This window comes from Sebastes umbrosus (genome assembly GCF_015220745.1).
Source record: "Sebastes umbrosus isolate fSebUmb1 chromosome 13 unlocalized genomic scaffold, fSebUmb1.pri SUPER_13_unloc_1, whole genome shotgun sequence".
Taxonomy (NCBI): domain Eukaryota; kingdom Metazoa; phylum Chordata; class Actinopteri; order Perciformes; family Sebastidae; genus Sebastes; species Sebastes umbrosus.
Genome location: NW_023618431.1, coordinates 39,465 through 65,719, shown reverse-complemented (window position 1 = coordinate 65,719; position 26,255 = coordinate 39,465). Strand labels below are relative to the sequence as shown.

Here is a 26,255-nt window from a genome sequence, read left to right as displayed (position 1 = left end):
TGTTTGTCGTCAGTCTGAATCTCTTTCTCATCTTTGAACCACTGAATGGTGATCGGCAGGGAGCCGGATACGAGACACTCCAGATGAGCAAACGACCCTTTGATACCTTCTGTCTGCTTCAGCTTTCTCGTAAAAGACGGTTTAATAATCTGATCTATTACATACAAAGAGCAAAAACAATGTTCAGTGTGTTGTATGAATAAAACAGAATAATAAAAAGGTATAAACTTTGGGATAAACTGACCTAAGACAGTCACGGCTGCCTCACAAAAACTGCACCCGGCATAGTTTGAAACCTCGAAGGCGTATTCGCCGCTATCGCTTTGCTGTACTTTACTGATGTGGAGCACCGAGCTGCTGTCGGTGCTCTGGATTCTGTACCGCCGACCCAACCTCAGCTCCTTTCCCGCCTTCGTCCATTTGGACTTGAGCGGTTTGGTGCCTGAGAATCTGCACTCGAGCCTGGCCGGGTCGCCCGCGGTCACACTGATGGACTTTGCATGTTCATAAATATTTGCTGGCTCTGGGATATAACAACATGGTAGCAAAGTGAGTTAGCTGCCGACAGGTGTTAGTGCCACAGACAACAACACGTTTCACACAAACCAACAGCAGTGAAGGCGAGTAACAAACATCCTACAAACCTGTGACTACGAGCACGGCGGCACATCTCTGAGTCCCGGCTTTGTTCTGGGCCTGACACACATATTTCCCAGCGTGTGATAACTGAGCATTTCTCAAATTCAACACGGCACTTTTGGTTTCATAGGACATCTGAATGTGCTCGTCTTCTGTGAGCTCATGATCGTCCTTGATCCAGGAGAGAGTCATGGGAAGAGATCCAGACAACATGCACTTCATAGAGAGCTCAGAGCCCACCGTGCAGGACACGTCCTCTATTCTCTGAACAAAGGACGGTGGTTCTAGTGAGAGAAGACCACAGATCAGACTGAAAGCTGAAGAAGGAGGTTTTACACAAACACAGATGGTCCACATGTCTCCTGGCTGTGGACAGAACAAACCTTCTCCCCTCACATATTCAACAAACTATTCAGGACTAAAAACATGTCTTTGGTTCCTCAGTTACATTTTGTCCAAAATGCCCCAAATTAAAATCGCTGAAATTTGCTTAGAAATATAATTCTTGGGGAACATGTAGAACGATAACCTTGACTGTCAGTATTTGACCTTGGACTAACCTTTCAGTGTAATCTGGCAAGAACAAGATGTCTCCCCGACCTCATTAGTGACCGTGCACTGGTACGTCCCAGCGTCTCCGGTCTCACAGCGGGAGATCTGAAGAGTCACCGTGTCCTTTTCAACACTCATCTGATGCCTTTTGTCGTTTCTGATCAGCTTCTCATTGAGGAAGCAACTGATTTCAAACGGAGAGGAACCTGAAACGGTTCCTTCCAAGATAATGTCGGATCCCTTTACAAGCTCAGCTGACTGGAAAGACCTGACAAACGCTGGAGGCTCTATAAAAACAAAGATAATAGACATGTTATATTTAAAGTTCTGGCCTTGTGAGGTCAGTCTGGTCCACAGAGTTCTTCTCGCTGTTCAGAGCCTCAAACACACTCGCTGGTCCGGTTGGGAAGCAAACTGTAGAGACACAGAGACCCAGTTGGGTTCCCAAAGAACTTACTGGATAGTTAACCTCTGGTACTGAGAACAGGTGAGATGTTAACATCATCTAAACATCTATAAGAGCTTCTTAGTAGACGCTGACTGAGATGAGATGGGCGATCAGAGACCTTCACTTGGATCGTTCTTTCATACTTGTTCATAGAACTTTATGTCATTTTAATGTTTTTATTTATTTCTGTAAAAGAGCATACCTTCGGTGAGTACATAATGTAATCTGTGCCCGACCACCGTGTAACACCGCTAACGTTAACCAGCTCTCGTCCTGCTGACTTCAACACAGATGTGTTGTTCATAACGTGGTATTAACCTGGACGCGTTGATAGTAAGTTTACTGTGTCCCAAACGCATTAATGTAACGTCCCCAGGACTACGGGATGCCATCAGTCTCGAGCCCCGACGGTCCCTACGCTACCTGTGTTATTGTAGAAAAACGAGTACCGTCACCTTTTCAGAATTTTGATATTAACTTGGTACCAAAGTACCGGTTCTTGTGACATCCCTATACCCGCCGATCCTTTAGAGGGTTGTGGCAGGCTGGAGCCGAGAGGGGGGGGGGTGCCTCACATTCATCATCCTACAACCTTTAGTTTAGGGTTCGGAACTAACAGGAGTCACAGCGAGGGAGTTCAAGTATCTCGGGGTCTCGTTCACCAGTGAGGGTAAAATGGAGCAGGGGTTGGACGGGTGGTTTGGTGCGGCATCTGCAGTTATGCAGGTGTTTTATCGGACCGTTGTGGTCCATCTACGTTCCAACCCTCACCTATGATCCTGAGCTTTGGGTAGTGACCGAAAGAATGAGATCGCGGATACAAGCGGCTGAAATGAGTTTCCTCCGTAGGGGGAGGAGCTCAGACATCCGGAGGAAGCCGCTGCTCCTTCACCTCTAAAGGGACCAGCTGAGGAGGTTCAACATCTGATCAGGATGCCTCCAACTGGTAAGGGGTAGCCCGGGGTCGACCCAGAACACGCTGGAGAGATTATATATCTGATCTGGTCCGGGAACGCCTCCGAGTCCCCCAGGAAGAGCTGGATAACGTCTCTGGGGAGAGGGACGTCTGGTATACCCTGCCCCCTCGACCCGGCCCCGGATAAGAGGGAGATAACAGATGGATGGATGGATGGAAGAATGGATGGATGGATGGATGGAGGACTCACACGTGAAAAATAAAGGGTGTGATCCCTCACTGGCTTCCCACCTACCAACTCGGCCAGTTGTGTTTGGTGGAGAATACGAACAAGCCTGACGGGTCAACTACCAGGAGTCAAACCCCGGGTCTTTAGACAGGAAGGGAACCTGAATGTAGGCAGCACTGAACATGCTAAAGAACAACGTGGACCAGACTTCAGTCTAAAGTTTGTAAACTCTACAGACCGGACCGACCTTTCACTGTTACTGAGCAGCTGCATCGGTCGCTGCCGGCCTCGCTGGACGCCGTACAGACATAATCTCCACTGTCCTCTACAGAGCAGTCCTCTACCTCCAGAGTCGCTACTGAGCTGTCGAAGGACGTCGAGCGTCTGCGGTCTGAAGTGATCTCTGAGCCGTTCATAAACCATCTGATGCTAATAACAGGCGTGCCCTGCACTTTGCAGGACAGCTTCAGAGGTTGTCCAGTTCTCAGCAGCTGTGAAGGCTCAAGCTTCATTGTAAATGTTGGAGCTTCTGTAAATCAACAGTAACAATTACAGTAAAAAAAACAAGTCAAGAAAACAACAGTTCAGGTTTTTAAAAAGAGAGAATGAAACAGCACCTTTCACAAAGAGGGCCGCGGTGCAGTCCACCTTCCCGGCATCATTGGACACCTGGCAGGTGTATTTAGCCGAGTCACTGGGTTTCACAGAGTGAAGCTCTAGAGAGCTGGAAGAGGCATCTTTTTTTATGAAACACTTCCCCCTAGTGAAAACCTCCTTCTCCTCTCTGAACCATTTAACCACCAGAGGAGCTGATCCTGTAAAGGATGATTTTATGACAACATCTGATCCCGGTGAAGCGTCCTGGGATTCAGGTGTCACCGTGAAGACCGGAGGTTCTGGAGTTACGTGGGAAGAAAAAACAGCACACATGTTCACAGCCTATCGATAACGTCTATCTGTAATGAACTCCTGTTTAACGTCACTTTAAGGCTCTGACCTTTGACGGACAAAGTACCACTAGTCTCTTTTTCTCCGGCATCATTAGAGGCCCGGCAGGTATAAACGCCACCGTCCGTCTGCTCCAGGCCGGTTACCGTCACAGAGGCTGTGATCTCACTGAAATCCAGCTTATATTTGGCATCGCTGTGGATTTCCTTCTGATCTTTGTACCAAGAAACAACCATCGGCTGAGATCCAGCAACTCTGCACTCCAAGGTGACATCGCTACCAATACTGCCATCCACTTTCTTTAGAGTTTTGGTGAAGGATGGTGGAACAGCACGATCTGTGTAAGAAAGTATATCAAACATATACCGGTCACCTTTCGGCCGGGTCTATCGGTTACTATATGAGAGACGTACTCGTAGCTCAGACTAACCTATAACAGTGACCGAGCAGCTGCACTGGTCTTTTCCCACTTTATTGGACACCTCCATCCTGTAGTCTGAAGTGTCTCCTTTATCTGCCGAGAGGATCTTTAAGATGGCCGTGTTCTCCTTCACAACCATCTTATATTTACGGCCACTGATCATCTCCTTCCCGTCTTTAAACCACTTCACTTTCAGGTCTGGGGTTCCACAGATCGTACACTCCAGCGTGGCTGAATCTCCCGCAGTCACACTGATGGACGCTGCTTTCTCTAAGATCTTAGCAGGCTCTATAATACAATAGGAGACTGTTTAAACATCTACGTCTGCACTCTGACAATACTTCTAACAAACAGGAACATGTTCTGACCTTGAATTGTTAAGACGGCTTCACATTTCTGCTGCCCCGCCTCGTTCTCAGCAAAACAAGTATACTTGCCGCCATGTTTTATCTCAACAGAAGAGAAGGAAATGCTCGCGACGTTGTTCTCAAATATCATTTTGATATTTGGATCGTCGTCTCTGAGCAGCTCAGAGTCTTTCATCCATTTGATAGCGATGGGCGCTGAGCCTTTTAGGGTTCCCTGGAGTTTCACTGTATTTCCCAACACTGCTGTTGTACTCTCAATCCTCTTAGAGAACATGGGCGGCTCTGAAATAACATCAGTGATAATGATATAAACAACAGCCGAGAGGGGTGCAGTCATTAGAAGGAAAGGTTTTAATCACTAACCTCTCTGTTTAGCCAATGACTTAGAGGTCACTGAGCCGACCTCGTTAGATACCACACATTCGTATTCGCCAGCGTCGGCGCTCTCAAAGGAGTGGATCTCCAGAGAGCTCAGCGAGCCCTGCGACACTATTCTGTATTTCTTATCTGCTGACAGATGTTTCTTATTCTTTTTCCAGGTTACCTCGAATGGTGCGGAACCCACAATCTCACACTCCAACACCGCTACGGATCCTCGGACCGCCTCTAAGGACGCTAACTCCTTTCTGAAAGATGGCGGCTCTGAAGGGGAACAGACGGTCCAGTTAAGACGGGTTCTGATTCAACATGTGGTTCTGTAATGAACTAGTCTACACACCTTTCACTGTTACTTTAGTGGTGCAGCTTTCACACCCAGACTCATTGAGAACCTCACAGGTGAAGTTGCCGCTGTCACTCAACGTGACGTCCTTTATCTCAAGAGTCGTGACACCGTCCTTCAGACTGATGTCGTATCTGCCACCAGCAGACAACTCGCTGTTGTTAAAGAACCAGGTGGTGTGGAGTTCAGGGGATCCTTTGACGGAGCACTGCAGCCGGGCGGTGCTGCCCTGCTTCCAGACTGTGGAGACCTCCAGCCTCTTCACAAAGACCGGCGGCTCTGGAGAGGTGTGTGGTTAAAAAGAGCCGGTATGAAGGCATGCCAAAAAAACAACCCAGCATTGAAAGAGAAAGAGATTTAAGACACCACAGAATACAGTTTATGTTCTTTTTCAGTACAGCTTCAAAATGCTGCAGCAGCCGTGAAAATGTACCAGACAGCTCTTACCTTGAACCTTCACCGAGGTGGAGCACGTTGCGCTCCCGGCTTCATTTGTCACCGTACACACATAGTTTCCACAATCTTTCAGTGTGGTCTTTAGGATATCAAGAGTCACCGTCTTATCCTCGAAGGACAGTTTACAGTCCGGAGACTGGTGGACTTTTCTACTGTCTCTGGTCCAGGTGACAGTGACTCCGGTGTCCTCGTCCACCTGACACTGCAGCTGCAGAGGAGCTCCGACCATGGCGGCGGCCGGACCCAGAGGCTTTACAAAGCTGGGCTTATCAATAACACGCAGCTCCGTGCTGCACTCAGTCGTCCCAACATCATTAGACACCTTGCACACAAACCGGCCGCCGTCAGCCGGCTCAAGCTTGGTTATCTCAAGAGTGTGCTTATTCCTTTCACAAGAGGTTTGGTAGTGTGTGGATGCTTTGGGTAAGGCCTGGTTGTCTTTGAGCCAGACAACGCTCAGAGGAGCAGAGCCTGATATTACACACTGTAACTCTGCCCTCTTCCCAACATACACAATCTGAGGGTCAGGTTTACTTAGAAAGGCCGGAGGGCAATGCTCTGAAGAATTAGGAACAGAACAGAAACACATTAGTAGTAACATGATTTAGCTGAACCAAAGCAACACCAGCAGGAAACCAAATAAAACGCAAAGTCTCGACCAGCAAAAGATGAAACCTTTGTAGGAAAAACAGTTCTGGACAGCTTCAAACCCAACCAGCAGAGAAGAAGGAAACATGCGTGGCTCTTACCTGTCACATTGAGAGAGGCGGAGCATTCGTCACTGCCGTGCTGATTGGACGCCTTGCAGGTGTATTCACCGCTATCAGTCTTGTTTGGGCTCAGAAGCTCCAGAGAGGACGTGCTGAAGCGACTGATAATCCTGTACTTATCGCCCTCTTTGATCTGGTTTCCATCTTTGAACCACTTGAAGCTCACATTGGGAGCGTCCTCAGTTTCACATTCAAACTTGGCAGCGTTACCAATGTTGATCTCCACGGGGACGATCCTGTGCCTGAACACAGGTTTCACTGTGAGACAAAGAAAGACACAAAGACAACGGTAAAGACACAGAAGTAGTTGAAATGGAAGCAAAGAGGAATGTTTGTGCTGTAGGTGGTGATGGAGTGAACCACACAGAGTTATCCTGGTGTGACTGTGGAGGAGAAAATGGTGTTAGGTTTGGGTTGATGAAAGGGATTCTGCAATAAGAACGAGAGAGGAAGCATGCAAAGAGGAATGAGGACTGATGGATATTCAGAGGTATGAAGTCAAAGGAGTGGAAGTGGGGTGACCAGCATGTGGAGGAGTGGATGAGTTTGAAGGAAACGTGAAGATGTCACTGCTGAAAACCTCAAACATACAAATTTTGTTTGGAAAATGCCCAGAGAAGCCTTAAGAGACCTTCAATTGAGTCTTTTAAAGGATTTTGTGGGCATTCAACTCATAATCCCAAGTTCAGGGAGAGTTGGTTGAGGTTTGCAGACAACAGAAGTAGAAGTTCACCAATGAGTGAAGTTAGTTGATGATGATATCAACCTCAATCAATCAAACCTCTTGAGACCACAGTGAGTCTTGAAGACGTCGTCGTCCTGCCGGCTTCATTCTCGGCCTCACAGACATATTCTCCTTGATGCCTCTCCTTCACAACTTTGTCAATAACTAGTGTGTATGTGTCGTGGTCTTTAGAACACTTGAACTCTTTGCCAGATTTCACCAATTGGCCGTTGAAAAACCAGTTTACCTTAGTGACGTACTTTATGGTGGCAGTAAAAATGGCCTTGCTGTTTTCCTCAGTGCAAACATCTTCCAGAGAATCCATAACAACCGGATAATCTACCAGACAGACAGAGTCAGAGGACTCACTGATCATGATCGCCTCTGAGAGATACTCCTCTCTGGTTTCTCTGTGGACTAAAATGTCCACACGTTGCTCAGCAGGACCCTGAACCTCAGGCACTGTGGCGGTATCCCTCTCTGACCGGCTCACCTGCCTGGACTCGTGGATCTCAGACCGACTCTGAACTGTTGGACCACGAACCTCAGGCACTGTGGCGGCATCCCTCTCTGACCGGACTGTCTTCCGGCTCACCTGCATGGACTCGTGGATCTCGGATCGACTCTGAACGGTTGGACCCTGACCCTCAGGCACTGTGGCGGCATCCCTCTCCGACCGGCTCACCTGCCTGGACTCGTGGATCTCAGACCGACTCTGAACGGTTGCACTTTGGAAGGAAGCCCTGGCTTCAGTTCTGACGGCTGCAGACTGAGACACAGCAGGAGGAAACCCAACTGCACTCTCTGCCACCGCCATGGTGTCCACCACAGATGACAACACCTCTTTGGAGGGTGCCGAGCGGACCAGTGCTCTCTGAGGCTGGTCCATCTGCATGGTGCCTGGTTGCTCTGATGCAAGACTCTGCTGCTCCTGGAACACCATGGCATGCAGAGCTACCTGGAGTTCAGACCTGAGGTCAGCTGTCTGAGGGTATTCACCTTCAAAAGCCAGAGTGATCTCCATGGGAGCATCTGGTGTTGTGATCAGGTATGTGGATGTGGCCCGTTTGGGCTCTCTCTGAACCTTCACCTCCTGTACCTCCACTGCCTCTAACCGTCCGACCACGTCGGCCAGTAACACCGGCTGGTCGCTGGCCACCGCAGACTGAAGAGCGTCTCTGAGCTGACGTCGTATATTCAGACTCGATGGTTTGGGAATCTGAATGATGAAGGTGAGTTCTTTAGGGAGGGTCAGCGTGTCCTGCAACTCGTGAACAAACAGGACTCCTTTAGGCTGCGTCATGACGCTGACAGTCGAGCCCTCCGATTTATGGATCTCACTCGACTGCTCTCCCATAATGATCTGCTTCTCTTCAAGCAACACCGACTGTCGGACCGACTGGCCTTCCTGGATCTGAACTGCAAAGTCCTGCTCAGCGGCTTGTAAGATAGTACAGCTTTCAGTGGCAACTGCCTTCTCTTCAATATAAACTGACTTTTTGGGTATCTTAGGCTCAACTTTTGTCTCAGGCTTGAATTTCTCATCAGTTGTAAGGCTGCTGGTGTGACCCTCCTCCAGGCTTTGAGTGTCTGTAACGTTCAAAGAATGCATGATATTCCAGTAGTCCTCTTTCTGGACTAGAGCTCGCTGCTGTTTGACATCGGTACTGAAAGGCATCTCCTTCTGCAGATGCATTGGATGGGAGGAGACTGTGAGGATGCCGGGAGGCCTGGGCTCAGTTCGAAGCTCAGACTGAACCCCGGTCACTGACACATCGAGATCTTTGTGATAATCTGCTGTGATCTCCCTTCTCTCTTCTGAGCTAGCTGCATGCCTTCTAGCCTTTTCCTGTTTCTGCGTTGCGATCTGCTGGTCAGGTTTAGTGACGGTAAGTATTCCTTCCTTTGGTAAAACTGATAAAGAATGAATTGACTGGAGGTATTTTGTTGGCGGCGACACTTTCTTCGGCTGAACGGACGTGGCATCCGTCTTTGCTGAAAACTCTGAGGTTGCCTCACAAACTGCAGTTCTTTGGTCTTCTTGGGTCACTGAATGCAGCAGAGTGGGACTCTTCCTCGCCGCCGCCTGCTCCGGGGAGGGCTTCTCGCTGCTGAACCTCCCCTCAGACTGAAGAATATCCTGGTCACTGATCACCTGCAGGTTCAGGAGTCTTTCTCCCTCTTGCTGAGGCTGCAGACACACAGAAGATGCTAAACTTGGCAGCTGTCCGGCCTGTTCACCTTGGAGTTGGTATTTCTCTTCAGCAGTTATAGCTGACTTGTAGACCGTGTCTTTGCGTGGGGTGATACTCTCCTGCTCTGGTCGGTGTATTTCAAACGTTTGCTCTTTGGATAAAGCCACTCTAGTTTGGCTCACTGGTGCTACCACCGGCTCAGGTTGCTCTTTCTCAATCAGGGGTTTGGTGGTGGCATCTAAAGGTGGCAGCGGCTCACAGTGTCTCTCTGAGATTGGCAGAGTCCCTGTAGACTGAGCCGAGTATAAGATCTTAACCCCCTCGTTGACTCTAAAACTCCTCTCTTCCTCTGGCCGGTGGGTGACCGACCAGGTTTCATCAAGGACCGGCAGAGTGGACTCTACTTGGTGACTGCTAACAAGCTGCCGGGGCTCCTTCAGAGTCTTCACCTGCTCCGGCGCCCGGTCCGTCAAGACCTCGGCTCTCACTGTGGTGAGAGGGACGACCTCTTCAGATGTGGCCGACATGAGTTTGGACGGCTGCTCTTTGGCCAACTGCAGTTCTACGATCTCAGGGCTGAGGATCCGTTCAGAGTGCTGCTCGGTGATCTTTTGTCTCTCCTGGACTGAAGACAAGAACGTGGCCATGTGAAGCTGTTTCACAGGAACCGCTGAGACCTGAGCTGGATGAGTGGGAGCCACAGAAACCCTTTCCTGTATCTCATGAGACTGCAGCACTGCAGCCTGCTGGGTGAGCTGCTCTCGATGAAGGGTGGCAGCAGAGATATCGAGCTCTCGGAGGGTTCCCACCTCTTCGCTGGGGATGATCTGACGGTCTTCAGTGCTGATGGTATAAATCATCTGATCCGACAGAGTTCTCTCCTGGTATAATCTGGATTCTGTGGTCTGTTCGGTCATGGATATTTTCAAACCTTTCGTCTTCTTAACTAACGTGTGCTCTTCCTCAACTTTCTCGCTGAACACTAGCAGTTCAGCGGTACAAGAGGCTTCCCCATACTGGTTGGAGGCCTTACAGGTGTACACGCCACTGTGCTCTTGTTTGACACTCTTAATGTTAATAAAGCCCGATCCATCTGGGTTGTTCACGATGATACAGAACCCGCTCGGCTGAATGTGTAAGCTGCCTTTGAGCCACTGAACCTCAGGGAGAGGATCTCCGGTCACAACGTACCTGAAGAAAGCCTGACCTCCCTCAGAGAGCTGCAGACACTCGATAGTCTGAGTGAACTCTGGGGGTTTACCACTTGGTACAAATACCTTCCTCTCAACTGTTTCCTCCTTTTCTGGCTCCTTCACCTGAACGTGCAAATAAGAAGTGCAAGTTGACTGGCCGAATCTATTGCTGACAGTACACGAGTACTCTCCTTCAAACTCCCTCTGAACCTTGTGAATGATCAGGCTGTACTCGTCTCGCTGGTGGATGAACGTGTACACGGACGAACTGGTTACAGTCTGCCCGTTGTGGAACCACTGAACCGTGGGTTTAGGGAAACTGGACACTCTGACGCTAAGCGTAGCAGTTTCTCCAACAGTCACAGCTGCTGGAGAAAGTTTACTAAGGAAAACTGGTTTCTCTTTTTTCCTCTCCAGACTGCTGGAGTAGCGTTTGGACTCTGGCTTCAGTTCAAGTGTTCTGGTTTTATCTGGTAACTTTAGGCCAGTGTAGTACGAGTCCTCCTGGGTTTCTTCTTCCACTGTGACGGTTGAGCTAGAGAAGGCTGAGTGGAATAATCACAGTTTAAAGTGAGATACACGCTCCAACCACAACACAATCAGCTGCACTGAGAACACAACGACTGCATGCACGTACAGCAGATCCAACATCAAGTTCACATCACCGAAAGCAAGTACGCGTTATTCTCACGTTAACTTGGACAGCCCTAATAATAATATAAATATGAAATGAGACCGTCACGGCTGATCAACCGGCCGATCGGTCCTTCTCTAAGTATTTCGCCAGTATTATATTGTTGAGAGTAACAAGTGAGAACTTGAACTGTTTAATTATGGATGTTTATGTTGATAGTATGAACTGGTTGGTACCAATGGATTTCTTAAATTGTCTAGTTTCATATGATACCAGTATCTTCACTCAGAGCCGCTACAACCTAAAGATCTCGCTAAAGTTGCGTTTGTGCGTTATCATCACGTTAACTTTGACAGCCCTGGTTTTGTCTAATATACATTTAATTATTTTGGTTGTGAATCCAAAAACATCCAGTAAAGCATTCTGAAATGAAACCAGTGCAACGTGAAGACAAGACAATAAAAACAGGTTAAAACCAGTGAGACTATATTTACCTTTGACGTCCTCCCGGACCTGAACCATAGGTTCCTGCTCCACTGCAGTTACTGTAAAGACACAAACGGTCACGAATTAAAAACACTCTCCAAACCGGACATAGACTCTCATATGGTGCAAGACTGTTAGAATCAGTGACAGCTCGTGCATCCATATCGTTTGTCTGGTTTTTATCTGGCATGCTTCCTTTTGCTCTGTGGTGTGCAGCACCTGGTGGCTGGTTGGAGGTGCTCAGTGATAGTGATAGTGATAGTGTCCCTTTCTCTTTATCAGTCAGTAAAGCAGGACACAAAGGTCAGAGACCTCTCCTAAACACAGTGGTTAAACCTGGTGGTCACCGTGTGAAGAAGTGTGGGAAGCAGGTGTGAATGGGCCAAACAGAGGCCTGCGAGCAAAAGGACCAAAAGCATGCAGATGCCAACCTTTCATCACTGTGCTGCTCTCAGCATCCCCGGCTGAGCTCACATGTTTGCAAGTGTAAGAGCGCCCTTGTCCGGGTCCCACCGTGTTAACATTGACAGAGCACAGGGGCCCGTCATGTTTCACAGAGTAACACACAGAATCCTCAACATTCAACCGCTCGTAAAGCCAAATGACGAGAGGAGTGGGAACCCCCTTCGTAACGCAACACAAGGAGCCGTCTCTGCTTCGGAGCAGCAGCTCGGGGGGCAGTTTGACCAGGAAGTCGGGGCAGCTGGAGAGGCGTTGACCTCGCTGGTCGTGAGGCGTGACATCAGGGAAATACAGGTGGCTGATGAGGGAAGATGGCGACGGCGACGGTCCCGGTTTCTCCACCGCCTCCAGCTTGTCTTGGTCGGGGGGATCTCTAGCGGTCTCCCTGTCTGTCTGAGACACTCTACGCACAGAATCGGTAGGGATTGGGGTTTCTGCTTTGAGATTTGCTTCTTTAGCTGGGTGAGAATAAAGTTAGGGAGAGTAATTAGGGGTCAGAGTGTAAAAGGCTCTAAACACTACGGGGTTAGTAGGATGGATGGATGAGGTTAGCGAGGCAAAGCTGGAAACAGCAGGAGGAGGATCATCGGGACTACAGACAGGCGCAGTTTCAACTCTAATAACAACACTAACACTTCAGTAACGTGGACAACGCAGAGCGGTCCAGTGAGCTGGGATGATCTAGAGACCTGAAGCCGGTCCTGAAGGTGCACCTTTAATTATGTTCTAATAAAGCTGTGTGTATTTGCCATTAATCGTTGTTTACTTGTTTATATCCATAATTCATTTATCCCTGATTCCCTCACAAGAACAACTTTGAGGAATCCTGACCTGCTCTGTCCAGTATCACGTTTATTACACGGTCACACTGACCGAAGCCATTGAATCGTATCGTATCGCTCTAGATGAGTCAAATATCGTCACTGAATCGTATCGTATCGCTCTAGATGAGTCAAATATCGTCATTGAATCGTATCGTATCGCTCTAGATGAGTCAAATATCGTCATTGAATCGTATCGCTCTAGATGAGTCAGATATCATCATTGAATCGTATCGTATCGCTCTGGATGAGTCAAATATCGTCATTGAATCGTATCGCTCTAGATGAGTCAGATATAGTCATTGAATCGTATCGCTCTAGATGAGTCAAATATCGTCATTGAATCGTATCGTATCGCTCTAGATGAGTCAGATATCGTCATTGAATCGTATCGTATCGCTCTAGATGAGCCAGATATCGTCCTTGAATCGTATCGTATCGCTCTAGATGAGCCAAATATCGTCATTGAATCGTATCGTATCGCTCTAGATGAGCCAAATATCGTCATTGAATCGTATCGTATCGCTCTAGATGAGCGAAATATCGTCATTGAATCGTATCGCTCTAGATGAGTCAGATATCGTCATTGAATCGTATCGTATCGCTCTAGATGAGTCAAATATCGTCATTGAATCGTATCGTATCGCTCTAGATGAGTCAAATATCGTCTTTGAATCGTATCGTATCGCTCTAGATGAGTCAAATATCGTCGTTGAATCGTATCGTATCGCTCTAGATGAGTCAAATATCGTCATTGAATCATATCGTATCGCTCTAGATGAGTCAAATATCGTCATTGAATCGTATCACTCTAGATGAGTCAGATATCATCATTGAATCGTATCGTATCGCTCTAGATGAGTCAAATATCATCATTGAATCGTATCGTATCGCTCTAGATGAGTCAAATATCGTCATTGAATCGTATCGCTCTAGATGAGTCAAATATCGTCATTGAATCGTATCACTCTAGATGAGTCAGATATCATCATTGAATCGTATCGTATTGCTCTAGATGAGTCAAATATCGTCATTGAATTGTATCGTATCGCTCTAGATGAGTCAAATATCGTCATTGAATCGTATCGCTCTAGATGAGTCAGATATCGTCATTGAATCGTATCGTATCGCTCTAGATTAGTCAAATATCGTCATTGAATCGTATCGTATCGCTCTAGATGAGTCAGATATCGTCATTGAATCATATCGCTCTAGACGAGTCAAATATCGTCATTGAATCGTATCGTATCGCTCTAGATGAGTCAAATATCGTCATTGAATCGTATCGTATCGCTCTGGATGAGTCAAATATCGTCATTGAATCGTATCGTATCGCTCTAGATGAGTCAAATATCGTCATTGAATCGTATCGTATCGCTCTAGATGAGTCAAATATCGTCATTGAATCGTATCGTATCGCTCTAGATGAGTCAAATATCGTCATTGAATCGTATCGTATCGCTCTAGATGAGTCAAATATCGTCATTGAATCGTATCGTATCGCTCTGGATGAGTCAAATATCGTCATTGAATCGTATCGTATCGCTCTGGATGAGTCAAATATCGTCATTGAATCGTATCGCTCTAGATGAGTCAAATATCGTCATTGAATCATATCGCTCTAGATTAGTCAAATATCGTCATTGAATCGTATCGTATCGCTCTAGATGAGTCAGATATCGTCATTGAATCATATCGCTCTAGACGAGTCAAATATCGTCATTGAATCGTATCGTATCGCTCTAGATGAGTCAAATATCGTCATTGAATCGTATCGTATCGCTCTAGATGAGTCAAATATCGTCATTGAATCGTATCGTATCGCTCTAGATGAGTCAAATATCGTCATTGAATCGTATCGTATCGCTCTGGATGAGTCAAATATCATCATTGAATCGTATCGTATCGCTCTAGATGAGTCAAATATCGTCGTTGAATCGTATCGTATCACTCTGGATGAGTCAAATATCATCATTGAATCGTATCGTATCGCTCTAGATGAGTCAAATATCGTCGTTGAATCGTATCGTATCGCTCTAGATGAGTCAAATATCGTCATTGAATCGTATCGTATCGCTCTGGATGAGTCAAATATCGTCATTGAATCGTATCGCTCTAGATGAGTCAAATATCGTCATTGAATCATATCGCTCTAGATTAATCAAATATCGTCATTGAATCGTATCGTATCGCTCTAGATGAGTCAAATATCGTCATTGAATCGTATCGTATCGCTCTAGATGAGTCAGATATCGTCATTGAATCGTATCGCTCTAGATGAGTCAGATATCATCATTGAATCGTATCGTATCGCTCTAGATGAGCCAAATATCGTCATTGAATCGTATCGCTCTAGATGAGTCAGATATCATCATTGAATCGTATCATATCGCTCTAGATGAGTCAAATATCGTCATTGAATCGTATCGCTCTAGATGAGTCAGATATCATCATTGAATCGTATCGTATCGCTCTAGATGAGCCAAATATCGTCATTGAATTGTATCGTATCGCTCTAGATGAGCCAAATATCGTCATTGAATTGTATCGTATCGCTCTAGATGAGTCAAATATTGTCATTGAATTGTATCGTATCGCTCTAGATGAGTCAGATATCGTCATTGAATCGTATCGTATCGCTCTAGATGAGCCAGATATCGTCATTGAATCGTATCTGAACCGTGGACAGTGATACGCATCGTATCATAGTATTTGTTATCCCTCTACTAAGTCTCTGATCTCGTCCGTAGAGCTGATGGGGGCGTGGTTTGTGTACATGGAGTGAAGGTTTATATTTAACGGCGTGCGGACAGAGAGCGTCCGGTGTTATTATGTTATAAGTAAATAAAAATCTATCGTCTCATCTTGTTGGTTTCTTATTCTGTCAATAAGAAGACACAACGAGGTGGATATTAATCATCATTACTATAGATTATTAGTTCTGTGTTATTATAGAACGTATAGATGCATCTCAAGGGGGTTGAGGGAACCAACTGCGCCCGTGACTACGGAGCATGTTATTCTGCGACATCTTAGCGTGTTACAGGCTGAGGGGGGTATTAAGAGAGGAGGGGACGCAGCAGGAGGAGCAGGTGGACGGGTTGGATGGACTGATAAAAGAAGAAAGATTAACCACCTTCAACAGTGAGCTGGGCGGAGGAGCTGTTCTGGCCGTGTTGGTTGGTGGCGGTGCAGCAGTACACGCCCTGGTCCGCCACGCCAACGCCCCGGATGACCAGGGACAACAGCCCGCCCATCTCAGAGCTCCTCACCCGCTCTGTGTCTGCCAGACTCTGGCCGTTATGATCCCACTCCACCCCGCTGAAGGGCTGCCCGGCGAACGAGCAGCAGAACTCGGCCATCTCGCCGCTGTTCACCTGGACGTCACTCATTTCCATCAGCAGTTTAGGGCTGGCTGAGAGTTTGAGATCAAAGCTCGAGCTGACGCTCTCCGTCTGAACGTCAAACGTCCTCCAAGACGTGGACGAGCTCTCAGAGACCGTCTCCGTGAACTCAACAGAGTGAGAGCTGAAGGACTCGGTCTGAGCCTCCAGTCTGTGACTGAGGTTAGTCTCAGAGCTCCACGCACTAGCTAAGGCTTTCTCATCTGGCAGTAAGAAAGAGTAGAAGAGTTAGAGGTCAACACATCATTCTTCTTCAGGTTACTGGAGCCGAGCGTTGAGGGTCATGATCAGTCAGGTAGACGACAGTTTCCGCTGTCAATCATGCAAGCTTGACAGGAGCCAAAACTCATAATGAAAGACCAGTCCGTGCTGGAGCATGAGGAACCCTCAGCTCTGACTGGAGCATGCTGCATTCCTCTGAAATAAAGACTCATAAGAGCTCTTCATGTAGGAAGAGAAGACGGTCATGCACCGCGTCAGACACCTGCAAGATTATCATCAGAGAACAGAAGCAACCCAACGGCTTCTAGCTAGTTTCATAAGATATATATATATATATATATATACATCCTGCATGCTCTCAGAAACATCAACTACAGTTAGTTTAACTGTCACATAAACACAAGACATCCTGAATACATGTTACCAAACCTGGAGCTGGTTGCACAAAGATCTGGTCGACATGTGGAGGAAGGACAGTCTCATAAAAACAAACTAGTTGAAGCCTCACCGGACCTCCGGCTGTGACTGATGGCATATCAACAACGTAGCTGAGCTTTAACACCAGAGACGGTCTTGTTTGTGGTCTTAGCCAGAGTCAGATGTGATGATCAGTCAGAGATAATGTCATTACTGTGAAATAAACCCCTTCATGGCGATGAGATCACCGTGTTAGCTGGAGGCTAACGCTACACATCTAAAATCTTTGTGCAACCAGCAGCTGAAACCTGCAGCTTCCTGTTGCTCCACAAAACATGCTTAATATTTCAGAGTCGTGGTCGGGGCCATAGATTCTAACTAACTGATATTTCAGAGTCGTGGTCGGGGCCATAGATTCTAACTAGATTCTAGATTAAGATCTAGAGTCAGATTTTGTCTGTAATTAAGATGAACTTTAAGAAGGTGTTTAGTGTAGATCAACTTGTCAGATGTTGAGCTGGAATCAGAGCATCTCTAGTTAAAACATGCTGCAGAGCAGATCTTAGTTTGACTATAGAAGCACATGCAGAGCGTTCTGGTCTGACAGCGACAGTTTGATCTGCACGTCGTCGACACGTCAACATCCGAACTACTCACCGTCGATATTCAGAGTCGCGGCACATGTGGCCATTCCTGCCGAGTTAGTGGCAACACATGAGAACTCTCCCTCGTGGTTGGGGAGAACTCTGGAAATGTCCAACCGGCAGGTTTCACCATCATGAGACATCCTGAAGATGTCTGACTGTCTGATCTCTTTGTCACCACAGAACCAAGAAATCTGCAGATCTGGAGACGCAGAGTTCATTTACACTCAGGATCTAGTACTGCAAGTAATACTACTAACAACTGGAGGATTCATGGTAAACCAGTCTCTAAACTTCTGGACGGTAAAATGTGACAGTATTTATTATTTTAGACCAACAACCAGAACAAGGCGAGCAGTGGTCACTACCTTCCCCAGAGACGGTGCACTGGAACAGGGCAGGGTGTCCCTCTGTGATCAGGAGGTCCCGCATGGGAGCGATGAGGACCGGAGCAGACACCCGAGCCACGGTTTCGACCACCTCAGGAACTGGAAAACACACAAGATGACAAAAACATAATCAATGACAGTATTGTTATCCACTCACTCCCTCCCTCATCTTCAACCTCTTATCTGGGGTCGGGTCGGGGGGCCAACAGCTCCAGCAGGGGACCCCAAACTGCCTTTTCCCGGGCCACATTAACCAGCTCTGACTGGGGGATCCCGAGGCGTTCCCAGGCCAGTGTGGAGATATAATCTCTCAACCTAGTCCTGGGTCTTCCCCGTGGTCTCCTCCCAGCTGGTCGTGCCTGGAACACCTCCCAAGGGAACACCTCCCAAGGGAGGTGTTCCAGGGGGCATCCTCACTAGATGAACCACCTCAGCTGGCTCCTTTCAAAGCAAAGGAGCAGCGGCTCTACTCCGAGTCCCTCACGGAGGACTGAGCTTCTCACCCTATCTCTAAGGGAGACGCCAGACACCCTCCTGAGGAAACACATTTCAGCTGCTTGTACCCGCGATCTAGTTCTTTGGGTCCTGACCCAGCCCTCATGACCATAGGTGAGAGGAGGAACGGAGACTGACCAGTAGATCTAGTTCTTTGGGTCCTGGACGAGTCCTCATGACCGTAGGTCATGCCAGCCGCTTCAAACTCGTATTGATAACCAATCAAGTTTAAATACAAAACATGATTTGGTTCCACTTCTGATTTTAGACTAAATGAGTCATTTGAAGACGTTCAGTAACTTTAGTAGACGATTTTAGAAAGTTCTTGAAATTGGGAAATTATTACAAACACATCTGGACACCTCGCCGTGATAAACGTAACCAACCGTACCTTCCACAGAGAGAGAGGCGGAGCTCGTCGCCTCTCCGTAGTCGTTCTTGGCCTCGCAGCTGTAAACGGCGGTGTCCTCGGGGAACACCTCGAGCAGCAGCAGCGTGTGCTCGTCTTCGTCGTGGAGGAACTTGCACTTGTAGCTGGTGGACAGAGCCTGGGAGTCTTTGTACCAGGACACCTGAGGCTTCGGGAGGCCGCTCACCTGCACCGAGAAGCGAACCGATCTACCTGATGTCGCCGTCTGGGGCTGCACCTGGCGGACGATCTGAGGAGGCTCCGGCACTGAAGAGATGAAGGTTAGGAAACGTTTTTACACACCTCAGAATATACAACAAGTGCTTTAAAAGTGTTTTCACTGTCGGCTGCTTTGCTAACGGGAAAGTTAATTTCTGCAGCTGTAACGTCTCGCTCCGCTGGTCAACTCGGCCCTCGGGACGCTACTCTGTGATTCTGTCACATTGTCCATTAAATTAGCAACAAGTTACCGCATTTTTCAAGGAACGTTTGGATAAAGTATAACAGCAGTGATCAGCAGGTCTCTTACGTCTGACATGGAGCGTCATGGTGCTCCTGTTCTTGCCGGCGATGAAGGTGTACTCTCCGGCGTCGCTCCTGTACGTCTCGGAGATAGTGAGACGGTGCAGCTTCCTGATGGTGGCATAGTTGAACCGCTCCTCCAGCGAGAACTGGATCTCCACGTCGTTCCTCAGCCAGCGACCGTCCACGTCGTCCTCGTTCACCTCGAACTCGAAGGTCGCTCTTTGTTTCTCAACGACCTGCAAAAACAGACGAATGGGAATCAAATCTGGAAAAACGCCTGCAGGAACCATGTTTTAGTAGATCAAACATTTTTTAGAGAATCTACTACTACATAAACTAACGAGCATTAAGGTAAAGCATCAGACAATTAGACAAGACATAACTAGGGATGCACCGATACCGATACCAGTATCAGGTCCGATACTGTGCTCATGTACTCGTACTTGCTAAACGGCTCCGATACTACGGCACCGCTACCACTTTACTTTCACTCCACCTCCCCGACGTTGTGGGCGAGACAAGTCAGTGGTGTGCCCGACCCCACCTCAGCCGGCGGCGCAGGCCCTCACTTGCATTGCACCACGGGGTTTTGCTTGCACCCTCTGACTCGCGTGTGCGTTAGACTCCTTGGTCCGTGTTTCAAGACGGGTCGGGTGGGTTGCCGACATCGCCGCAGACCCTTTGCGCCTTTTACGTAGGCCGAGCCCCGCCCTGGGGGCACGACGCGGCTGGGGCGCACTGAGGACAGTCCGCCCCGGTGACACTTTGTCTGGGGCTGCGGGAAGCACCTTCGCCCCGAGCCTTTCCAAGCCAACCTAGAGCCTCGTATGCGGGACTCCCCAGCCTGCCGTGTGTCGCTCACACCCTCCAGCTGGCTGTTAACGAGGGTCTTTTGGCAAAGAGAAGTACTCGTATCGGTACTCGGTATCAGAGAGTACCCAAATGGAAGTACTTGTACTCGGTCTGAAAAAAGTGGTATCGGTTCATCCCTACACATAACAGTTCATTATTTGCAGTTCTGTTGTTAAAATCTGAATTAATTCATGGTGAGAATTCCTGGGATAAATATGTGATTATTTATAAGTCACAGGAAAATCTTAAATAGCGAATCATTAATAGGTAGATAACTACATGAACTCACAGTGATGTCCCTGCTAGCGGGCTCTGAGATCTTGATGTCCCGTCCCGCCACTCCCAGGGTGCCCTTGGACATGCTTGAACCGGCCACGGCGGTGTATTCTCCGGCGTCAGACATGCGGACTGACGGCAGAACCAGGCGGTGCACGAATTTATCCGAGGTCATTTTATATCTGCAGGACAAACAGAAGGTCACGTAGGAAGTTGATTTATTTTGTTTTCTTGATGTTGGTAGAGCTCGTAGAAGAGTTACTGCTGTACCTGTCCGACATCTCCAGCTCCTGACCTTCCTTCATCCACATCACCTGGATGTTCGGCTCAGAAACTTCACATTCAAAAGTCGCTCTCTTCTTCTCTGTGATCTTCAGGTCCTTCAGGTCTTTAGTAAACTCAACCACGCGAGCTGCAGCGGAACAAACAAACAAACAACAGGGAGATCAGTCTGATAGAATTAACACCTGAGACGGAAATTTTAATATCTGCTGTTAGAAACTTCCAGACCCCCAGGTGCAAGCTAATAAATGTTAACCATGTACTTGTAAAGACATTAAGACCCCATATACTGTGAAATAAGCGCAAAAATGTAAAGAGACCCCACGTTTTAATCCTCCGCAAATAACAAACTGCTAGTGTCTTAGTTAATGTCCGGAGACAAGTCATGACTGTCCTAGATAAGATGTTCTGAAGTGCTCTGCTGTCTGTGAAGATGCTGTTCTATACCAGCTTAGAGATACTGATTAATTTTCTATCTTTCCCTGATCTCGCAAGTGTCAGTGTGTGCATGTTGTATTAAAAACTCCTCTCTTCTGGGCTCACTTGCTTCAGCTCACTCAGTCGACTATGCTTGTCAATCTGCAGATGTTTGAATTAAACTTACCGAAAGATACGTTTTAACTTTGTGCTTATATGAACAGAAATTGCCACCACAAACTTGGCGTTGTCGGCAGGATCACTCGTGTGACGGGGACCCCTGGAACTCAGTGCCGAAGGTAAAGACCATGCACGGCTGGAGTATGGGACTCTAACCTCAACCTCCCCATCAAACAGGGTGTAGTAGTGGGGGGGGGGGGGACCGGGACTCAATCACCGTTGTGATCCGAGGATCCAGGTGACTCAAACAACACGGTCTTTCTGGTTAGGTGAGAATTCATTGAAAGAGTAAAAGATATTTTCACCACCGATGGGTGTGTTTGTGACAGACGTGTCAACAGGGCAGGTTTTGGAAAATGCTATACAATGTATCGGGTCAATCTGCAGATGTTTGAATTAAACTAACCGAAAGAAAGGTTCTGACTTTGACTTTGTACTTTATTAAACAGAAGTTGCCACCACACACCCGACCAGTTTAGCCTCTTAATGACACTTTACTGTACTTTCAATGATCTCATCAACACAGCTCATGATGCCATGCTGCCATACAGGGCAGTTCCTTTAGGAGGTTCTAGTGGTCATTGGGAGGTCCTAGTGGTCATTGGGAGGTTCTAGTGGTCATTGGGAGGTTCTAGCGGTCATTGGGAGGTTCTAATGGTCTTGGGTTCTTGGAGGTTCTACAAGCTCTTTGAATGGTTTGGTCATTGAGGAGGTACTAGTGGTCATTAGGGAGGTTCTTGAGGGCTAATGTGGTTCTTGTGGTGTTCTGGTGGTTGCAGTTCTCCCTTTATGTTGGCTTTGTTTGCTCTGATGAAGTCACTGTACACTACCTGCCTACCAGCAAACAGCAGACACACAGTCAGAGACTGACAGCAGGAGTTGGTGGAGACCAAATCAGAACAAGTCTTACACTCGACGTAGAGTTTGGCGGTAGTGAGTGCAGAGCCGGCTGTGAAGGTGTACTCGGCGCTGTCTCCAAAGTGAACGTTCCTGATGCTCAGAGTGTGAGAGAGCTGTTTGCAGCGAGCCTGGCATCTGTCCGTGGACCGGATCTCCACGCCGTTCTTCAGCCATTTGTACGTGACTCCCTCATAGTTGACGTTCACCTCGAATGTGACCGTGTCTTTCTCCTGAGCGTTCAGGTCCTGCAGCATCGTTGAGATGACGATGGCTGGAAAACAACAACAAAGCTGTCAGTCCTGACTGTGGAGAATTATGTGATGTTTCCATCAGAGAGAGCAGCTGAAGAGCTTACGATTAACGGTGAGCGTGGCGGACACGCGGTCGTTGCCGCAGACGAAGGTGTACTCTGCAGAGTCGTCCCTGCTGGTGTTCATGATCTTCAGCTGGTGGAGTTTCCCCTGAACCACGATCCTGAACTTCTCGCTCATCTCGATCTCCACGCCATCCTTCAGCCAGGTGGACGGCACGTTGAAGTGAGAAACCTCACACTCGAACGTGGCCACCTGGGTCTCCGGGAGCTGGACGCTCTTCAGGGGTCTGGTGACTCGCAGGGCTGAGGGGAAGCATGAAAATGCAGCTGTTTTAGGATGATGATTCTTCATGACGATTAATAATACAGAAAGAATATCTGCCAGAAGCCGGTGTTTCCGTTAGCTTCATAAAGTCCATGCAGAGAGATGTCAAAAGTAGTAACTCAACAGTGAACTGCTGGTTGACAACACTCAGCTCAACAATAATAATGATTCATGTTGGTCATTTTCAAAGAGTGCTAACGTGCTGTGCTATGCTAACACTTACACTCGACGATGAGGCGAGCGCTGCACTGGAGGTGGCCCACCACGGCGGTGTACTCGCCCTCTTTGCTGTTGTCCACGTCCTGGACGATGAGTTTGTGGGTCTTCTTCTCAGAGAGCACCCTGTAGCTGTCGCTGGGCCTCAGCTCCACGTTGTTGAACATCCACCTCACCGGGATGTCGTCCTCCGAGATGCCCACCTCAAATACGGCAGTTGCGCCCAACAGTGATGTCACGTCCTTCGGCTTCTTCAGGATCTTGATGGCTGCGGGGAAATATGTGACACTTTTACAATTTGCTATGGAACACTTTTCTTTGGGAGTGGACTTGTAAAAACCAGCGGTGGCTTACTCTCCACGTTGAGTCTGGCGTTGGCCGACAGTTTTCCCAGTTTGAAAGAGTAAACGGACTCGTCCTGCGTGGTGCAGTTCTTGATCTTCAGGGTGTGCACCGTGCCTTCAATAGTGATCTCGTATTTATCGCTGGACTGCATCTCAACGCCGTTCTTGATCCACTGCGCCCCCCTCACGTCCTCGTGGGTCAGCTCCAGGCTGAACACGGCTTCCTGAGTCTGGACCACGTTCAGGTTCTTCAGGGTCTTCTTGATCTTCACAGCTGTGGATACAAACAGTGTTAATACAGGGTCAGTGGTGCCACTGATGGGGAGAGATGTTTACCAAATATCACACTCCATTCCATATGTATTGTGATTTTTAAGTATTTGATATTCTGATTTATTGTGATTTTTGTCACTAGACTATGGAGGAACAAGATGAATCATACACTCCGTCCTTCCATGGCTCCTTTATGAAATAAATGTAGGGATGTGTCTTGACCTACCTTCCACTTTCAGGGTGGCGGAGGTCTTGGAGGTGGCCACCTGGTAGGTGTACTCTCCGACGTCGGTGGCTTTGGTGATCACGATGACAAGGCGTCTGACGGCGCCGTCCACCTCGCTCAGCGTGTTCTCGTTCAGGTCCACGGGATGGCCGTCTTTCAGCCACCTGCCCTCGGCGGAGGGGTTGGCGACTTCACACTCCAGCACGGAGGTCTGGGAGTCCGCCACCACCAGATCATGCAGGGGCTTCTTGATGGCGCCACCTGGTGGCAGGAGATAATCCAGTCAGCACTACAACGTGTTACCTGGCGGTAGAAACCGTCTCTGAGACTGCTGACGAATCGGCTTACCTGTTACGGTGAGTGAAGCGCTGCACATCTTCTCACCAGCGGCGAACATGTACTCGCCCTCTTCATCCTTCATGGCGTTCAGGACCGTCAGCGTGTGGTGCTTCTTCTTGGACTCCATCTTGTACTTGCCGCCGGATTTGATCGGCTGCCTCTTGAAGGTCCAGAAGGCGTCGATGCCCTCGTGGGAAACCTCCACTTCAAACGTGACGTTCTCAGACTCGGAGCACTGCTTGTCCTTAATCGGTTTCACGATCTGGACGGCTGAGAGACGGAACAAGAGTTTTACTAACGATCAACATGACGATATTAACGTTAACTATCAGAAAGATCCAGTTGGTTCTGGCTCAGTTAACATCGGCACTCTCTTCAGAAAGCTCCAGAACCACCAGACACCTGAATGGGCCTCAACAACCATCACAGTTCCCTCCTTCATCCCCCGACCCACCACATATCCTCGCATAATATGTACAATATGTGTATATTCTATCATTCTTAAGTGTATATAATTATTGTATTTAACTGTCCTTAACTTTTTAACTTCACCTTTTTTATTTTATTGTTTTTTACTGATCAATCGCCAAGTCAAGTTCCTGAGTTCATCTTCCATTAGAGAATAAAGACACAGGAGGTGTAATAATCAGAGAGTCCAGCAGATGGAGCTATTTGAATCGTCAGATCAGATCTGAAGTAGTTCTCTATAGGTCATGTATAAATACTGTAGTTCATGTATAAATACTGTAGTTCATGTATAAATACTGTAGTTCTCTATAGGTCATGTATAAATACTGTAGTTCTCTATAGTTCATGTATAAATACTGCAGTTCTCTATAGGTCATGTATAAATACTGTAGTTCATGTATAAATACTGTAGTTCATGTATAAATACTGTAGTTCTCTATAGGTCATGTATAAATACTGTAGTTCTCTATAGTTCATGTATAAATACTGCAGTTCTCTATAGGTCATGTATACATACTGTAGTTCATGTATAAATACTGTAGTTCATGTATAAATACTGTAGTCATGTCTTAAATACTGCCAGTTCATGTATAAATACTGCAGTTCTCTATAGGTCATGTATAAATACTGTAGTTCTCTATAGTTCATGTATAAATACTGTAGTTCATGTATAAATACTGTAGTTCATGTATAAATACTGCAGTTCTCTATAGGTCATGTATAAATACTGTAGTTCTCTATAGTTCATGTATAAATACTGTAGTTCATGTATAAATACTGTAGTTCATGTATAAATACTGCAGTTCTCTATAGGTCATGTATAAATACTGTAGTTCTCTATAGTTCATGTATAAATACTGTAGTTCATGTATAAATACTGTAGTTCTCTATAGGTCATGTATAAATACTGTAGTTCTCTATAGGTCATGTATAAATACTGTAGTTCTCTATAGTTCATGTATAAATACTGTAGTTCTCTATAGTTCATGTATAAATACTGTAGTTCTCTATAGGTCATGTATAAATACTGTAGTTCATGTCATAAATACTGTAGTTCTCTATAGTTCATGTATAATACTGTAATTCATGATAATACTGTAGTTCTTATAAATACTGTAGTTCTCTATAGTTCATGTATAAATACTGCAGTTCTCTATAGTTCATGTATAAATACTGCAGTTCTCTATAGGTCATGTATAAATACTGCAGTTCTCTATAGGTCATGTATAAATACTGCAGTTCTCTATAGGTCATGTATAAATTCTGTAGTTCTCTGTAGTTCATGTATAAATACTGTAGTTCATGTATAAATACTGCAGTTCTCTATAGGTCATGTATAAATTCTGTAGTTCTCTG

The 26,255-nt window shown here is 47.1% G+C and overlaps 1 protein-coding gene across 1 annotated transcript in view; it reads right to left on the bottom strand.

Moving 5' to 3' along the window:
- The window catches only part of ttn.1 (titin, tandem duplicate 1), a 215,177-nt gene that overhangs the window by 150,462 nt on the left and 38,460 nt on the right, over nucleotides 1-26,255 (bottom strand). Inside the window, 24 exon segments of the mRNA XM_037762617.1 lie at nucleotides 645-923; nucleotides 1,200-1,478; nucleotides 3,032-3,313; nucleotides 3,402-3,680; nucleotides 3,782-4,069; nucleotides 4,163-4,441; nucleotides 4,522-4,803; nucleotides 4,885-5,163; nucleotides 5,240-5,521; nucleotides 5,690-6,256; nucleotides 6,448-6,726; nucleotides 11,709-11,759; nucleotides 17,684-17,872; nucleotides 18,039-18,158; nucleotides 18,946-19,230; nucleotides 19,493-19,724; nucleotides 20,630-20,798; nucleotides 20,887-21,028; nucleotides 22,406-22,666; nucleotides 22,751-23,011; nucleotides 23,257-23,517; nucleotides 23,604-23,867; nucleotides 24,093-24,353; nucleotides 24,441-24,701. Coding sequence (XP_037618545.1) covers nucleotides 645-923; nucleotides 1,200-1,478; nucleotides 3,032-3,313; nucleotides 3,402-3,680; nucleotides 3,782-4,069; nucleotides 4,163-4,441; nucleotides 4,522-4,803; nucleotides 4,885-5,163; nucleotides 5,240-5,521; nucleotides 5,690-6,256; nucleotides 6,448-6,726; nucleotides 11,709-11,759; nucleotides 17,684-17,872; nucleotides 18,039-18,158; nucleotides 18,946-19,230; nucleotides 19,493-19,724; nucleotides 20,630-20,798; nucleotides 20,887-21,028; nucleotides 22,406-22,666; nucleotides 22,751-23,011; nucleotides 23,257-23,517; nucleotides 23,604-23,867; nucleotides 24,093-24,353; nucleotides 24,441-24,701 — 6,132 coding nt within the window.